The following is a 19,065-nucleotide window of genomic DNA, read 5'->3' as shown; positions in this document are numbered from 1 at the left end:
CCTGTCATTCTGTCTCTGGGCTTGGGATGTCTCTGGCCACTTCATTGACATGCATTCTATATATAGCTGTCTTCCAAAATTTTTCTCATGAACAGAGGCAGGATTCCATGAAGCTACTGAGGCTTATGCTGACTTGTGTGGGTTCCTTCCAAAACCTCAGGTATGGTTCAAGCAATGTATTCCTTTGAGTCACATATTTTTGTAAAATTTGGAAAAGTAAGGTATTCCAATCTCAGTAAGTTAAGACGGCTGTTTTCTTCTACTTCAGTTTCCCCTCCACAACACTTTTTCCTGTGTCAGATGGTTTTGAAGTGGCCCCAAGAATTTTTGGAATCTATCTAAAGGTAAATGAAATTGGGTTATTTACTTTGCATTTAATGGAATATATTTATGTAGTTTTGAGGCTCTGGGAAAAATTAAACCAGACTATTGACAACCATCCTAGTATAGGAATGGCTTCCAGAAAAATTCCTGTTGCCTATGGTACTGAGTGCTGACTCGTCTGACATTATGACACAAAGCTACAGGGCCAGAGGTCATATAATATGAATGTATCTTGCAGGGACAGCACCATAGGTGTGTGGGTCGTGGAGGAGAACAAGGTTTGAAAGCTATAGAATAGGAAGCTAGTCTGGGGCAAATTCTTCCAGTCATCAGATCTGTCATATTGTAAGCAGATGACCTGATTATCATCAGTGTCAAGTCAAAAGGGAAGTTTTCCCTTATTAGATATATACTTGATCATGCGGCATGTATAATTGTCAATGCACCAAATATATTTTTCTTGTACTGATGGGAATCCATGAACTAGAATGTATTAAGATTAACAAATCTTAATAAAGATGACCTATAGCAGTACTACAAACAGCAAGCACATTTGTGTGTGAATGTTGCTGTATACATCCGAAATAAATAAAAAAACAAATATTCATCAAACTTATCAATGGGAAAACTAAAATAAATTTTAATTTTTAATAAGAAAATATGTTCCTATGAAGAAGCACAGAGAATTCATATAACCTGGGAAAGAGTGCATTTATACAGGTATGACAAGAAGTCATTTAATTAAAAATGTATGTTAGTAATTTGTGCCGTATCTGAGCCTGGCTTTGATGCTAGGTTGAACTTTTTATACTGTGTTTTCTTTTTTTGTCTTTTAGTATGCCTGTTACTATTATGATTTATTGAAGCTGAGCATGATGTATTGGGCAAAATGAACTGTGGTAAATGGGCCTTTAGTGTGAGGTTTTATATTAATCTGACCAGGGGGTAGGATGTGTTTCATGTTTCATGTTTGTTGTAGGTGCCAGAAACTTCAAATTCCTCTAACATCCGGTTCTGGTCTCTCCTGTTATCTTCAGAATTCTCTAAGAAGTTCTCCTTAAGTCAGTGCCTTGCAGCTCTTTAATGTGTAATCTGTTATTATTATATAGGGACCCTACAGATGTGGTGGTTAGTTATGGGGAAGGGGATGCCATCTATAATCTTATGGTTAAATTTCAGTCTTTTGGTGGGCCTGTGGGCCTTTGTTCTTGGCTTGTGAATGCCATGATTTTTTTTTTTTTTCAGTTTTTGTCCTCCACTTAAGTGAGATAGGAAGGCTAGAGGGTGCTGGAGGAGAATAAATTCCTTTTCCCCAGATATATTAGGTTCTGGTAAAATCTTTTTCTTGTTATATAGAACAGTTGGTATATTTAAAAGTGGCGACTCCCCTCTTCCTCTAACAGAACTGTGAGGGGGATTTCCTCTTGGCTCTTGACCATGAGAACCTGTTGAGATTCCTAGAGGTAAAACCCACAAAAGCCTGAAGATTTTCCTAAGACTGTGGCTTGTAGGAGTTTCTCATTCTCAAGTTAGTCTATAATTAGCCTACAGCAAGTTGTCAATATTACCATTTGAGTATTTCTATAATTTGTAGCTCCAGAAACCCGTGTTCTGGGTAAATACAGCTTGGCAATGTTTCTCTGTATCCTGCTGTCTTTCTAGATTTTGTGCGGTGGTTTGCCATATAATCTTGATTCTCTGATGAGATTGTTGATTTTCAGATTGTTTAGGTTTTTAAAATTCTTATCTTAAGGATGGGAGTGTTATTCTATATGTCAGAATGGAAACTGGATGTTGAGAATGCTTTTTAAAAGTTTTATTTTGCTTTTGTCATTGTAAAAAGATAATTGAATTGTACAGCGACCATGCATTGGTTAAAAAGCCCAGATATTATTGACCTTTTCATTCATACACTTGATCCTCTTTTGGCCTAACATTAAACAGTTGGTAAAACTCAGACCCTTCACTAGTTTTAAAATGAAATCGAATTTAACTGATCATTTTATTATTCTTTTCCTTTTATTAGTTTTGTAGTCTCTACTTAAGATTTATAGAGGCATTGGAAAGATGACAGTGACACACTACATTCCGGGTCTTCAGACAAATTCTCATTAAACATGTCTTTCACAAAGTCCCTCTGCCTGATTCCTACTTCAGATAATCGACTTCTTTACCATCCCCAATATACCCTGTGCACATTCCCCAGCAATGATACTCAGCCCCCTTTTAATAAAAATGGAATTTTATAAATAAACAGGCTATACTTTCCCCATGAACAACCTCTTCCAAGTAGCTCTAATCCATCCACACTCTTTGGCAATGGTGAACTGCTTCTATAAGTCAGCTCCAGATGGTTCAGACACTCCAGCAACTTGGGCTGTTTCTAGAGAACAGCACTGTCCCTTTCTCTCTGGCAAGATTATTTGTCGCCAGTAAGATTTGTCTTCCTGTCATAGACAGTTATTTTGGAAGAGATCTAGATTGCAGCCAGGATTGGGGCAGTGTCTTCTCCTAGTTATTAGTTCCTTTACTTTCCACTTTTCCTCAGCCCAGGGGCAATAGCTTCTCTGTTGCTTGTGCAATACCTGGATTTCTTAGAATCCTCTTCCATACCTTATAGTAGTTTATTACCTTCTACTAGTTAAAAACTCCTTATAGTAAAGTTCTCTTGCTCAAATAACCATGTGTTTTCTTCATCCTGATAGGCTCGATTTATTTGGCACAATATATTTTTCTTAACTCTTCACCTTTTTCCCTTTTATAGTGAAATTTTAAGTTTATAGGCTGTAAAACATAAGTCACAAACTTTAATCATTTTAAACTCTTAAACATCTTGCGCTGTTCTTGGTATGTAATAAGTGATCAGAAATAGTTTGATTGAATGAATGAATGAATAATGATGATGATTTTTATATTGACAAAATGGGAGTGTTTATATACAATACATTTATGGTCCAAAGGAAAAAAAACATAGAACAATGAGTGCTAATTAATGTCATTTTCCCTAAACTTTCATACTTTAACATTTTTCTTAATGCTTTTCCCAAATTTCAATTACTTTTGAATTACTTTTTGGATTAGTAATGAAAATTGGAGTAAAGTTTTCTGAAGGACATTTCTCAAAAATGACTTAATTCTCCCAAATTAAACATGTTCCAAATGAAGAATTTCAATTTTCTTCTCTAATGAATTAATCCTTGAATTGCATGATTTGCTCATTCTTGTTAAATGAAGAATAAATAGGCTTCTAAAGTAAAACTAATTTATTTCCCTATGGTACTTATGGTTTTCATTAGGTTCTTTCCAATATTAAAGAATGTTAAACCACAAGATTATATTTTTTCCCAGAAGAAAAACATATCAATACCATATTCAATGAGTTTCACAAAATCCTGTATTTGGCAATAAAGGCATATCATTAGGATATTCCAGGCATCTATTTAATTCATTCTAGTTCATCAGAGACAGTTACTCTGAGGTTTCTGGTATTCATTGTCCACAGTTAAGAAGTGTGTCCTTTGTAAATTTTGCAAAAGAATGAAAGACAATTGAATCTGTAAGTGCTTTTCTAGACACATTACTCTCTGATTTGAACATGTATAATATTAATTGAGGTGTTTTGTTTATAAGATTTCACCAACATAAAAATCTTCATTTCCAAATTTCATCAGTTGAGTTATTGAGAATAGGATTGATTTATTTAAGAAAAATGGCTTGCCCTTCAAGGTTTTATATATTTTGTTATGTTTCATACATCACTAGAAGTTTCTTTAACCCAAATTCTTGTTTTTTCCCTTTTGGAAAAGATAGGCAAATTACATTAAGTGAAAATTCTGCTTAATGAAAATTGGAATATATGAATTGGTTTTGTAATTTGTGTGATACACTGCAAGGAGTTATAAATCATGTTTTGGCCCTACCTTCACCTGTTCGAAAAATGGGTCCCTTCTCTCTGCTGTACTGAGAGAAATCTTATCTCCAGAAGTCAAGGAACAGCTGTTTACTAATGGATCACAGCAGGAGAATAAACACAGCAGTCTGGGCGGATAATATTTTTCACTCTTGTGCAACTCGTTTCTCAATATTTTGTCCTCTGTTGTGGATTACAAAGTGTGTATGTGAGAGTAAACATCAGGCCATCACTCTTCCTCTCCCTGAATGAGGAATAACACTTAAATGCATATTAGTAATTCATATATTCTGAACTATTTACAACAGGGTTCTGTATTGAATAAAATGAGTGCAAAATAAAAACAGGTTTGGATTTACTTTTCTAATTAATCAAAAAAAATCTGAACACATTAGGATGACAATACTTCTTTCAAATGAGGCATCTCCAATTTGCCTGTTTTTAATGTTCTGTTATATTACATTATTACCAAATACTGAATGCCTTCTATAATTACATGGCTATTGTAACAGTCTAGGTGAGATGTCATAAGTGAACCTGAGGAGTGGTGAATGGAATAAAAATATTTCAAGGGTATAAGAGTTTTCAGTGGTTCCAAATATTTTAGTGAGGTCATATATAAAAGGAAATGAAAAAAATCTAACAGCAGTCATTGGATTTGGCAATTAGGAGATTTGGGTGACATTGCCATCAGGTTGGTAGCTATACTATGAGGAATAAGAATTGATTGTCAACTTTTTTAAAAAGATTGGCAGTAAGGACCATCAGAACCCATGTGAGGTTTTGTTTTAGGTAGAGTAAGCAGAATGCATTTTTTGGGGGGTGGGGTTGAAGTTATATCTAGAATTATCCCTTTTTTAATTTCTAAAAGTATCTGTTTGCAAGTTAGGCTAGGGTTGTGGAGGATGCTTGGAAACTACCATTAACCAAATAGGAAGGATCATATTGGGGAACACAGTAAAGAGCTAAATAAAAGCATGCATCTTTGAGTTTGCATATAACTTAACCATATCACTTTACCTTCCAATATAGTGGCATTCACTGCTCTCTTCTTTCATTTTAATGATGCTCAAAAAAATAGATACCTGAACTATAGACGCAGTGACAGAGAAAATTAATATAACTTAAAAGGATAAACAGTTCTAAAAAGATATTTTGATATTGACAGTATCCTGCTATTAAACCTGTGTGCTGCTTATTTTATTGCCTGAGGTCAAGCCCCCTATTCTAAGCACCAAAGCTTATCTCAGATGGTTGAAAGAATACAATCTCTAAAGTCTTAAAAATAAAAAAAGACTTTAAATACTTTTTTTTATAAAAGAGCTGTGAAGAAAGTATAACAGGAAAAATATCATCTCAAATTAAACAAGCAAAACACTAGACAAAATATATGGAAAAATGATTTTCAAGATATTACATCAACCAATAATCCCCTAAGCGATGAGAAACAAGTGACATGAGCCCAGTGACTACTGCAGTTTCCCACTTTACAGGAGTATCTAGGCTTACATGTAACCCAAGAACGTAGAACCCAGGTGAAGCCTAGAAGACTCCTTGAGTTGAGGAGATGAAACTGAGGGTGTAGGTTGACCAAAACAGCTAGAGTTTGTGGGGCAGTGGACTAGAAAGGTAAGACTACAGTGAGAGATAAAAACTAGATGTGAAAATTTCCAGTTACAAGGTTGGGAATAGTTCTGTACCTAGAAACCAGGTTGGAAAACCTAATAATTTGTGAAAAATTGGATAAATACTTAGAAGGGTTTTGCATCAGGAATAAGGCAAAATTAGACATAAACTAAAAAGTGTTGCAGTTTTCTTTATATATTTTAAACACAACAGCCCAAAAGATCAAACTGTTTCCAAGTAAATTAATTGTATACAAACCAAAACTCAAAAATATTTATAAATGCACAAAAATATCTACCACCCAAAGAGAAAAAATTTACAATATCTGATATACAATTAAAATCTATTAGATATACAAGGAAACAGAAAAATATAACCCATAAATAAGATTTCATAATGTTAGGTTGAGTAGACAAGGATATTAGAAAATTTAAGAGAAGGAAAACATAAGAAGAATCTAGATAGACTTCCAGAAATGAAAATTATAATGTGTGAAATGAAAAATACAATGAATCGTATTCGACATTGCAGAAAAAAGACTAGTGAACTTGATCATACAATAGAAACTGTCTAAAATAAAACTCAGACAGAAAAAAGAAACTGAAAAAAAAAATGAAAAGAACATTATTGAGCTGTGAGAAAACTTTAAGAAGCTTAATATGCTGGTAATTTTTTACTGTCTTAGAAGAGTAAAAAAATTATTTGAGGAAGTAATGACCAAACTTTTTCCAAAGGTGATGAAAACTCTAAGTCTACAGATCCAAGAAACTCCATCAACTCTAAACAAAATGAACACAAACAAAAGAATACCAAGGTACATCATAGTCATCTTATGATGAAGAGAAAGTGTCAAAGAAATCAATGACAGCAAGAAATCAGTGATAAAGAAAAAACATCTCGAAAGCACTCGGAGAAGAACACTACATTATATTTAGAAAATGAAAAGAATGATGAATATTTTTCATCAGCTATGTAATTAAAAAGACAGTAGAAGAATATATTTAGTGTACTGAAAGAAAATAATCAACCAAGGAAATATATATCCTATAAAATATCCTTAAAGGCAAAAATGAAGATTTTTTGATAGAAAAACCTGAAAGAGAGAGAACCAAGATAGCCAATTAGATACAGCCTAGAGGAACATCTCCTACTGAAGGACAGGACGTTGGGAAGACTGGCACACTCCTAGCAGATCTTTAGAGGGAAGGCACTGAAAATGGATGGAGGATGTAGACATTGGACTGAAGTGGGAGGGAGCTAGGAACCTTGTGTGGGGCTACTGAACACCAGGACCTGCTCCTGGCCCTCTGTGACTCATGGGGGCGGAATAAGTTGAACAGTCAAATAGTGGTTCACTCTTGCCACAGACCTATGGAATCCTAGCTGTAGAAGAACCTATGACCCCTGGGGACGCCTGAGCTAGCAGAGACAATTTCTTAGAAAGTCCAGAGGTTTTGGCATAAGAATGGCTACAGTGGAGCACGGCCAGTGATGGCCATCCCCAAGACTGGCCAAGCTTCTCTATGTGGCTTTAGCCTTTGGAAGACTGTACAGAGCAGGGAAATCTTGCCTGTGGGATGGGGCCAGTTCTATCTGAGCTCACCTCTTCTACCAACCTCTTCTAGGTCCCCAGTCTGGCCACACCCATTTGCAGTACAGCCTTGGATGCCCAATCAGGGTGCTTCCCAGGGGCCACCTTCACCATACTTCCTTTGCTGGCAGACACCTAACTGTTGGAGAGCTCCGGCATACTGGACCCCACTGACACAACAACCTCACCTGTAGCCTCCCCCGATCACTTCATCCTCCCTATGACACTTTGTTTAATGCACTCTACCATAGACACACCCCACTGCTTTGCTGATATATGCACATGAGTGGACCTTCCCACTTCTTCCCTGAGAGGACATGTGTTCAGGTACACCATGGTACTACTGCTAAAAGGACCACAAGCACAGTATGCTGCCCTACCCACTCCTGCTAGCAAACCACACAGTTGCTGCTTCTGCTGGCACAAGTACATCCACAGACTCCATAGACACTGAACCTTGCCCCCATCACCACCCTGCCTGCACTCCACCAGCACTGCCACCACCAGGGCGAGTATGAGCATGGATGCCAGTGCTCCTGCTTACACTAATGTCCCACCCCTGCTGTGCTGCCAGTGCAAGTGTGTGCACACATACAGGCATCCCTGTTGCAGCCCCACTGACATGTGGGCACCCTGCCATTTCATCACCACTGTGAATACATGCATAAATGCCTCTGCCCCACTCCTGCCAGTGACTGCTTCAGCTGACTTGTATGCAACCCACTGTGCCCCCATGGCTGCTGTCACATGTGAGCAAGCATGGATTCCCCTCCCACTTCTCCCACAAAGTGCTTTGGCTGGCATCCCCCCCATTGGAATGTTGGGGCCAGTGAACCGGGAACAACTCAGCCCCTTCAGTGTAACAGGTTTATAACCTTGAGGGGGCAGAGAACAAAGCCAGGAACCTACTACCAGCCCTTCACAGAGTTAGAAAACACAGCACAGGAGTGCTGAGCTGAGCCAAGAACTCCTGAAATCTTCAGGAATTAAAGCCAGTGACTGAACCCACCTTATATCACAATTAAAACCCCCAGGGCATCAAAGAAAATAAAAGAAAAAAAATCGTCCCAAAACCATCAACTTTAAAGATTGAAAGAACATGAACCCACACAAATAAGAAAGAACTATTGCAAGAAATATGGCAACTCAAACTATAGTGTCTTCTTGCCTCCAAATGCCACACTAGTTCCCCAGCAATGGCTCTTAACCAGGCTGAAATGGCTGAAGTGGCAGACATAGAATTCAGAAGATAAATAGGAACAAAGATCATCGAGATTCAGGAGAAAGTTGAAATCCAATCCAAGGATTCTAAAAAATACAATAAAACAATACAGGAAATGAAAGACAAATGGCCATTTGAAGAAACAATTGAACTGATCTGATAGAGCTGGAAAACACACTATAAGAATTTTGTAACACAATTGTAAGAATTAACAACAGAATAGACCAAGGTGAGGAAGGAATCTCAGAGTTCGAATACTGGTTCTCCAAGTTAACTTAGGCAGACAAATATAAAGAAAAAGAATAAAAAAGAATTAACAAAACCTCTGAGACATAAGAGATTATGTAAACAGATCAAATCTATGAATCACTGGTGTGCCTGAAGGAGAGAGGAAGCAAGCAACTTATAAAATATATTAGAAGATATCACAAAAATGTCTGCAATATCACTACAGAAGCCTACATTCAAATTCAGGAAACCCAGCGAACCTCTGAGAGATAATATACAAGACAATCATCCTCAAGACATACAGTCTTTAGATTCTCTAAGTTCAACATGAAAAAACATTAAAGGCAGCTAGAGAGAAGGGACAGGTAACCTGCAAAGGGAACCCCATTAGGCTAAGTGGACCATTTAGCAGAAATCCTACAAGTCGGATGATATTTGGGACCTGAACTAGACACTTGACCAAATGGACCTAACAGACATCTACAGAACTCTTCATCCCAAAAGAGCAGAATGTGCCTTCTTCTCTGTACATGGCACATTCTTTAAAATTGACCACATAATCAGCTGTAAGACAATTCTCAGCAAATTTAAAAGAAAACAAAATTATACCAACCATACTCTTGTACAATGGCAAAATATAAATAGAAATGAATACTAAGAAGATTGCTAAAAAAGTATGCAATCACATGGAAGTTAAACAAACTGTTTCTGAATGACTTCTGGGTAAACAATGAAATTAAGGCAGAAATCAAGAATTTTTTTTGAATCTAATGAAAACAAGGATACAACAAACCAGAACCTCTGAGACACAGCTAAAGCAATGTTAAGAGGAAAGTTTATAGTGCCAAAAACCCACAAAAAAAGTTAGAAAGATCTCAAATTTACATCTTAACATCACACATAGAAGCAGCTTACCACTGACCCCACAGAAATACAAAAAAAAAAAAAAAAGAAACGAAACATAAGAGTCTATTATGAACAACTTTACACCCAAATAGCCAAGGCAATCTTAAGCAAAAAGAATAAAGCTGGAGGTATCACATTACCTGACTTAAAAATATACTACAAGCCTACAGTTATTAAAACAGTATGATACTTGTACAAAAACAGACAAGATAGACCAATGGAATAGAGCACAGAGCCCAGAGAAAAGCCTGCACATATGGCCATATGATTTTTGGCAAAGTTTACAAAAATAAGTAATGAGGAAAGGGCTCCCTATTCAGTAAATGGTGCTGGAATAACTGGCCAGTTGTAAGCAGAAGAATGAAACTGGACACATTCATTACATCATATACAAATATCAACTCAAAATGGATTAAAGACTTAAATGTAAAGCCTAAAACTGTATTAGCAGTAGAAGAAAATCCTGGAAAAACAATTTTGGACATAGGCCCTGGCAAAGATTTTATGACAAAGATGCCAAAAGCAATTGCAACATAAACAAAAATTGACAAATTAGACCTAATTAAACAAAGAGCTTCTGCACAGCAAAATAAACTATCAGCCGAGTAAACATACAACCCACAGAATGGAAGAAAATATTTGCAAACAATGTATCTGGCAATGGTCTAATATTCAGGATCTACAATAAACTTAAAAAAGTAATCAGCAAAAGACAACCCCATTAAAAACAGGCAAAAGACATAAAGGGCACTTTTTAAAAGAAGACATACACGCAGCCAACAAACATGAAAAATCCTCCACATCACCAATCATTAGAGAAATGCAAATTAAAACCACACTGAGATACCATCTCACAGTAGTCAGAATGGCTATTACTAAAAAGTAAAAAAAGACAGATGTTAATGAGGTTGCAGTGAAAGGCAACAGTTACACACTACTAGTAGGAATGTAAATTAGTTCAGCAGCTGGGTGGTTACTTAAAGAAGTTAAAAGAGAATTAACATTTTACCCAGCATTCCTATTGTTGGGTATGTACCCAAAGGAATGTAAATCATTCTGTCATAAAGACATATGCATGCCTATGTTCATCAAAGCACTATTCATAATAGCACAGACATGGAATCCACCTAAGTATCCATCAATGGTAGTCTGGATAAAGAAAATACAGTACATATACATGATGGAATATTATGCAGCCATAGAAAAGAATGAGACCATATCCTTTGCAGCAACATAAATGGAGATGCAGGTCATTATCCTAAGTGAATTGACACAGGAGCAGAAAACCAAATACAACATGATCTCATTTATATATGGCAACTAAACATTGAGTCTACATAGACACAAAGAAGGGAACAATAGACACTGGGCCCACTTGAGGGTAGAGCATATGAGGAGGGTGAGGTATTAGGCTTATTATCTGGATGATGAAATAATTTATACATCAAACCCTCTTGATTTGCAGTTTACCTATATGACAAACCTGTGCATGCACCCTTGAAATGAAAATAAAAGTTAAAAAAATAAAATTTAATTAAAAAACATAACTTTCTTTTATATGAATTCAGATGTAGTAAAAATAAAATGCCATTCTTAAATATAGCAGCCAATTAAATGTGAATACAAGAGTACAGACTAAAAATAAATAAATAAATAAATAAAATAAAAAATAAAAAAAAAAGGGGGTCCAAAGTGGCTCCCACCGGAGGTCATGGCACTTGCGAAGACGAGGTCATCAGTTCAAGGCTAACCTGAGCAACCTCATAAGCTCAAACTGATTGGCAAAAAAAAAAAAAAAAAAAAAATTTAAAAAGAGTATCAGACTGAGATATCCCAATCATAGTGTTATTCAAGGTTACAGTTATATTTCTTTATTGTTTTAAATATTTTAAACTGTATTTCAAATGCTTATTTAATAAATTATAAGTCATAAATTGTACTTGTTTTATATAAAAGCAAAAAGAAAATCTGAAAGAATTCACCTCTGGCACCTTATAAGTACATGAGATTTTGGAGGAAGCCCTTCAGGCAGAAGGTCAGTGATACCAGACCAAGTATGAATCTAATCAGAGAAACAAGAAATACTTAAAATGGTAAATCCTTTGGTAAATCTATAAGAACTTTTTCTTATGTAAATATTTTAAAACATAATTGAATCTTTAAAAATATTTTAACAATGTAGTCTGCAGCTTATAATATATGGCAATGTACAAAGCTTTAAGATGACATAAGAAAAATGAAAGTATACTGTTACAATGTTAGCATATTATGTGTTAATAATTATAATATCACTTGAATATAGGTTGTTATAAGTTAGAGATATCTAGAAAAACCTATAGCAACCAATAAAGTAACAGTACAGAATTAGGTGACAAGCCAACAAAGAGGAGAAAACAGAATGCAAATAAAATTCAATTAATCCAAAAGACAGAAAGGAAGAGGTATAAGAGAAAAAAGAACACTGAGACATACAAACAAATCCCCCAAATCAAATAGCAACATGCAATACTTAAGCATATCAATGATCACACCATGTATGCTCTGAATCAGAGTCCAGTATATGGTACTGTTTCTCTTGTAGCCAGGATTCATGAGTCCAAGAGTCAAGGGGTGGAAGTGGAAGTGACACCATTCACTATCACCCCTAGTGATCCGCTAACAAAATGTCTGCTTCTTGTTCCTGTGACATTATGTTCTGCTGGCCTAGAGGTCTTAGTTCCAGAGGGTGGAATGCTGCCACCGGGAGATACAGCAATAATTGTGGTAAACTGGAAGTTAAGATTGCCACATGGACCTTTTGGACTCCTCCTACCTTTAAGTCAACAGGCTAAGAAGGGAGTTACAGTGTTGGCTGGGGTGACTGACCCAAACTATCAGAAGAAATCAGTCTACTGCTCCACAACAGAGGTAAGGAAGAGTATGCATGGAATACAGGAGATCCATTAGGGCATCTCTTAGTTTTACCATTCCCTGTAATTAAGGTCAATGGGAAAATACAATAGCCCAATCCAGGCAGGACTACAAATGACCCAGACCCTTCAGGAATGAAGGTTTGGGTCACTCCACCAGGAAAAGTACTATGACCTGCTGAGGTGCTTGCTGAAGGCAAAGGGAATACAGAATGGGTAGTAGAAGAAGGCAGTCATCAATACCAGCTACAACCATGTGACCAGCTGCAGAAATGAGGACTGTAATTGTCACGAGTATTTCCTCCTTTTGTTAAAACATGTTTGTCTATGTATACACTTGTACTAAGAAAATATCTTATTATTCAGATTATCATTTAAGTGTTGTTAATTTTATGTAATAACTTTGGGTTGGGGATTGGTGCATTTCTGCTTGTATGAAGGATAGTTGTATTATATTAGGCATAATTATGACCTTATTGTCTTTATTTGAAAGTTATGTATGATCTCAGGAGATGTGTGTGGATTCAAGTTGACAAGGGTTTGACTTGTGATGATTAATTCTGAGTATCGACTTGATTGGACTGAAGGATACAAAGTATTGATCCTAGGAGTATCTGTGAGGGTGTTGCCAAAGGAGATTAACATTTGAGTCAGTGGGCTGGTAAAGGCAGACCCACCCTCAATCTGGTGGGCACAATCTATTCAGCCGCCAGTGCCTGTAATATAAGCAGGCAGAAAAATGTGAAAAGAGAGACTGGCTTAGTCTCTCAGCCTGCATCTTTCTCCCATGCTGGATGCTTCCTGCCCTTGAACATTGGACTTCAAGTACTTCAGTTCTGGGACTCGGACTGGCTCTCTTTTGCTCCTCACCTGCAGACAGCCTATTGTGAGACCTAGTGATCACGTGAGTTAATACTTAATAAACTTCTATCTATATCTATGTAGATATTTAGCTACATATATCTATATAGATATTTAGCTGCATATATAGATAGATATAGATATTTAGCTATATATATCTATAAATATGTTTGTAGATATAGATATATAACAAACTCCTAGATTGATAGATAAATAGATAACCCTGAATAATACACTGGGCAAAGTACCTAACTTCACTGACTCTCACATTTAATTTCCTCACTGTAAAATATAAGGATAATATTATCTCTCTAGCCTACTTTACAAACACCATAAAGTCTCAAATAATACATTGTTAAAATCTGGCCATATTCATGTAAAAATTCAGATATAAACAATTATTGCTATGCATAAAAAAGCAGGGACTATATAAATCAAAGGCAGGGACTATATCAATCAATGCTTTTAAACAATGCATTTAAATGGGGACAAATGAGATTGCTTTGCCTTCTAGAATGATCAAGAACTAGGTGAGATTACAAGATTACCATACAAATGCCATAGGAGAAAAGTAATTCATTTCTTACCTATGATGCATTTTCCATTGCCACGGAGGTCTCATAAATTTTCTGGTTTTGTCCAAAGCTTTTTGTAATCTAATGCCTGATTCTGCCATGGGATAGCATGCGGGGGGCATATGAGGTCATCTGAATATACTGTAATGAATGTACTCTCTCATCAGTAATTGTACCCCACATCAAAATGGACTGCTCAGTTACTATTTTGTAATAATGGTAGTACCAGTGAAAGAGTAAAACATGTTTACAGAATTGGCAGCTGCTTAACAAGGGCTTTTGATATACCCGTCAGGCTACTATTACAAAAGTGGATGTTGACTACTCACAATTTGCAGGAGTCAGGACAGAGTCGATGCCATAGTACTATTTTGCCTTTTTGTCTTTCTGAGTCTCAAGATTTTAAAGTGGTGTGAATTTTCCTGAACAGCATTGCAACAATTAACATATTATTTGGTTTTGAAAACTCCATGCCTATGGCTACCTCCTCCCCTTTCAATTCTGTTGTGTTGGCTGCAGTCACACCTCCAGTGCAACTTCATTTATAGTCTGGGCACCAGCAAACTAGAGTGGCTTGAACACCCTACAGGGAAGCAATTAATTCCAACCAAGCACTCTTATTGTCCTCATCATGCTACTGATTTCTGCATAATGTAAATTTACATTTGCCACTGCCTATTATTGGCTTGCTGCTAACACCACAGTTTCTGTTATCAGAGTGGGCCTGGCATCTCTCCTTTTCTTCTCTGAAGAGTCATGTTGGCATCTCAACGTTTGAAAAGGGACAGCACAGAGGAGATTGGAATCTAGTTCTTGGCATGCCTTTAGCAAAGCACCTTGCACTGGATTAGAAGTCACGTATCCCGGGCTGGGTGTGGTGTCTCATGCTTGTAATACTAGCACTGTAGGAGGCCAAGGCGGGTGGGACATCTGAGGTTAGGAGTTTGGGACCAGCCTGGCCAACTTGGTAAAACCCCCATCTCTACTAAAAATACAAAAATTAGCCAGGCATGGTGGTGGTGCATGCCTGTAATCCCAGCTACCAGGGAGGCTGAGGCAGGAGAATCTCTGGAACCCGGGAGGCAGAGGCTGCAGTGAGCTGGATCATGCCACTGCACTCCAGCCTGGGCAACAGAGCAAGACTCCATTTAAAAAAAAAAAGTCACATATCCTGGTTTCCTGTACTGGTTTTATCATTTACATTACAGGTTATGCAAACATGGATAAATTATTCAATCTCTCTGAGGTTCAGTTTCTCAACTGAGTTTCATTGGCCTAGTGAAGTCTTACATCTATTCCCTAGATATAATCTCATGCTCAGTCCCTTGGGAATACCAGAAATACAAAACAGTACACTTATTGTAGAGCTATAATAATACATTTAATTAACATGATTTTAGTTAACATAAGTGACATTAGTTATGTGCCATCCTTCCTTCATGCTGTCAATTTCTTGATGTCTGAAGACAGGAGGATCGAATGCTCCCAGGTAACGGCAAATGTAAATGGCTGGACTACAAGGCCCTCTACACACCCAGCCTGTGCTGGAGGAAAGTCAGTAAAGAAGAGAAGTAGGAAGTATATAAATCCTCTGCTGATCATCTTATTTTGGGTACTGCACAAACACAGCAGAGCTGGATGTCAGACTCGGAGAGCGTGATGGCTGAGCTCTCTCTGCATGATCAGCGCATGAAGCACTAGCTTTTCTTTGACATGATCTGGCTCCAGGATTCAGTATAAATTTGATGCCTCAAATCTTAGTACCTGCCTCATCCTTCCAATCAGTGTGCTTGGTTGGGGAAATAGTTTCATAGATACAATTAGCATCCGCTAAATTCCGTGTGTTTTCTTACATTTCCCAGGGTCCCTACAGTTAGGCTGGGGCCTTGTGGCTATTTCTGGCCAACTGGCTAGGAGCAGATGTGTTGGTACCATTATGGACTGATGCAAAAAGAACCAATCCACCTCTACCAAATTTCTTTTAGCCTGCTGTGGCAACATGTTCCAGGTGATGAAGCTACATGATAGAGATGGCTTTCCAACCTAAATGGCACTTGACTTGAGCAAGAAAGAAACTTTTGTTGCTTTAGGCCACTCAGAATTTGAGCCTTGTGTGTGGCAGTAGCTAGTGTTCATTATCCCAGCTAAGACAGTATAAAAAATATGGAAGATTGAGAAGCAGCATTTGAAAGTGACCTAGAGAAAAATTCAGTTTTTAAAAATTAATTTATTATTATTTTTAAATCATATTTTTATTTCAATTTAAATTATATATTTTATTGCACTTTAGGTTCTGGGGTACATGTGCAGATCATGCAGGATTGTTGCATAGGTACATACATGGCAATGTGGTTTGCTGCCTTCATCCCCCCATCACCTATGTCTGGCATTTCTCTCCGTTTTCCCTCCCCAACTTCCCAACCCTCTTCTGTCCCTTCCCTAGTCCCCTGCAATAGACCCCAGTGTGTGATGCTCCCCTCCCTGTGTCCATGTATTCTCATTGTTCAACACCTGCCTATGAGTGAGAACATGCAGTGTTTGACGTTCTGTTCTTGTGTCAGTTTTCTGAGAATGTTGGTTTGAGATTCATCCATATCTCCACAAAGGACAGGAACTCATCATTTTTTATGGCTGCGTAGTATTCCATGGCATATATATGCTACATTTTCCTTGTCAAGTCTATCATCAATGGGCATTTGGGTTGGTTCCAAGTCTTTGCTATTGTAAACAGTGCTGCAATGAACATATGTGTACATGCGTCTTTACGACAGAATGATTTATAATCCTTTGGATATATACCCAGTAATGGGATTCCTTGGTCAAATGGTATTTCTATTTCTAGATCCTTGAGGAATTGCCAAACTGTCTTCCACAGTGGTTGAACTAATTACACTCCCACCAATAGTGTAAAAGTGTTCCTATTTTTCCACATCCTCTCCAGTATCTGTTGTCTCCAGATTTTTTGATGATCACCATTTTAACTGGTATCTCAATTTGGTTTTGCCTTGCATTTCTCTAATGACCAGTGATGATGAGAATTTTTTCATATGTTTGTTGGCCTCAGAATATCTTCTTTTGAAAAGTGTCTGTTCATGTCTTTTGCCCACTTTTGAATGGGTTTGTTTGTTTTCTTTTTATAAATCTGTTTTAGTTCTTTGTAGATTCTGGATATTAGCCCTTTGTCAAATGGGTTGATTGCAAATATTTTTTCCCATTGTGTTGATTGCCAGTTCACTCTAATGATTGTTTCCTTTGCTGTATAGAAGCTCTGGAGTTTAATTAGATCCCACTTGTCTATTTTGGCTTTTGTTGACATGCGTTTGGTGTTTTAGTCGTGAAGTCCTTGCCTGTGCCTATGTCCTGAATGGTTTTGCCTAGGTTTTCTCCTAGGGATTTTTATGGTTTTAGGTCTTATGTTTAAATCTTTAATCCATCTGGAGTTAATTTTAGTGTAAGGTGTCAGGAAGGGGTCCAGTTTCTGCTTTCTGCATATGGCTAGCCAGTTTCCCCAACACCATTTATTAAACAGGGAATTCTTTCCCCATTGCTTGTTTTTGTGAGGTTTGTCAAAGATCAAATGGTTGTAGATGTGTGGCATTGCCTCCAAGGCCTCTGTTCTGTTCCATTGGTCTATGTCTCTGTTTTGGTACCAGTACCATGCTGTTTCAATTGCTGTAGCCTTGTAGTATAGTTTGAAGTCAGGTAGTGTGATGCCTCCCACTTTGTTCTTTTTGCTTAGGATTGTCTTGGCTATGTGGGCTCTCTTTTGGTTCCATATGACATTTAAGGTGGTTTTTTCCAGTCTGCAAAGAGGGTCATAGCTTGATGGGGATAGTGTTGAATCTATAAATTACTCTGGGCAGTATGGCCATTTTCACATTATTGATTCTTCCTAACCATGAGCATGGAATGTTTTCCCATCTGTTTTTGTCTTCTCTTATTTACTTGAGCAGTGGTTTGTAGTTCTCTTTGAAGAGGTCCTTGATTGTGATTGGGAGTTTTCTCTTGATTTGGCTGTTTTAGTCTGTGATTGGTGTATAGGAATGCTTGTGATTTCTGCACATTAATTTTGTATCCTGAGACTTTGCTGAAGTTGCTTATCAGTTTCAGGAGATTTTGGGCTGAGATAATAGGGTCTTCTAAATATACAATCATGTCATCTGCAAATAGAGACAATTTGACTTCCTTCTTTCTTAATTAAATACCCTTTATTTCTATTTCTTGCCTGATTGCTCCGGCTAGAATTTCTAATACTATATTGAATAGGAGTGGTGAGAGAGGGCAGCCTTCTCTAGTGCCAGATTTCAAAGGGAATGCTTCCAGTTTTTGCCCATTCAGTATGATATTAGCTGTGGGTTTGTTGTAAATAGCTTTTATTATTTTGAGATACATTCCATCAATACCTAGTTTATTGAGAATTTTTAGCATAAAGTGCTGTTGCATTGTGGTGTAGGCCTTCTCTGCATCTATTGAGATAATCATGTGGTTTTCGTGATCAGTTCTCTTTATGTGGTAGATTACGTTTATAGATTTGTATGTAATAAACGAGTCTATGTTGAACCAGCCTTGCATCCCTGGGATGAAGCCTACTTGATCACGGTGTATAAGCTTTTTGATGTGCTGTTGCAATCAGTTTGCCAGTATTTTATTTACGATTTCTGCTTCTATGTTCATCATGGAGATTGGCTGAGGTTTTCTTTTCTCGTTGAGTCTCTGCTGGGTTTTGGTATCAGGATGATGTTGGTTTCATAAAATGATTTGGGAAGGATTCCCTCTTCTTGTATTTGGAATAGTTTCAGAAGGAGTGGTACCAGCTCCTTTTTGTATGTCTGGTAGAATTTGGCTGTGAACCCATCTGGACCTGGGCTTTTTTTGGTTGGTAGGCTATTTATTGCTGTCTCAACTTCAGACCT

The 19,065-nt window shown here is 37.2% G+C and overlaps 1 protein-coding gene across 3 annotated transcripts in view; it reads left to right on the top strand.

The window, feature by feature from the left end:
- Nucleotides 1-19,065, top strand: part of EPM2A (EPM2A glucan phosphatase, laforin) — a 340,229-nt gene that overhangs the window by 106,043 nt on the left and 215,121 nt on the right. Inside the window, exons 4-5 of one of the 3 annotated variants that reach the window (XM_054254493.2) lie at nt 96-160; nt 269-344. In XM_054254493.2, the coding sequence (XP_054110468.1) occupies nt 96-160; nt 269-310 (107 nt within the window). In that variant the 3' untranslated portion in view covers nt 311-344. The other 2 variants (XM_078370826.1, XM_017971457.4) reach the window with 2 other exon arrangements.

This window comes from Callithrix jacchus, chromosome 4, assembly GCF_049354715.1.
Source record: "Callithrix jacchus isolate 240 chromosome 4, calJac240_pri, whole genome shotgun sequence".
Classification (NCBI taxonomy): Eukaryota; Metazoa; Chordata; class Mammalia; order Primates; family Cebidae; genus Callithrix; species Callithrix jacchus.
The sequence above is the reverse complement of the archived record's forward strand: the minus strand, read 5'-3'. Positions and strand labels throughout refer to the sequence as shown.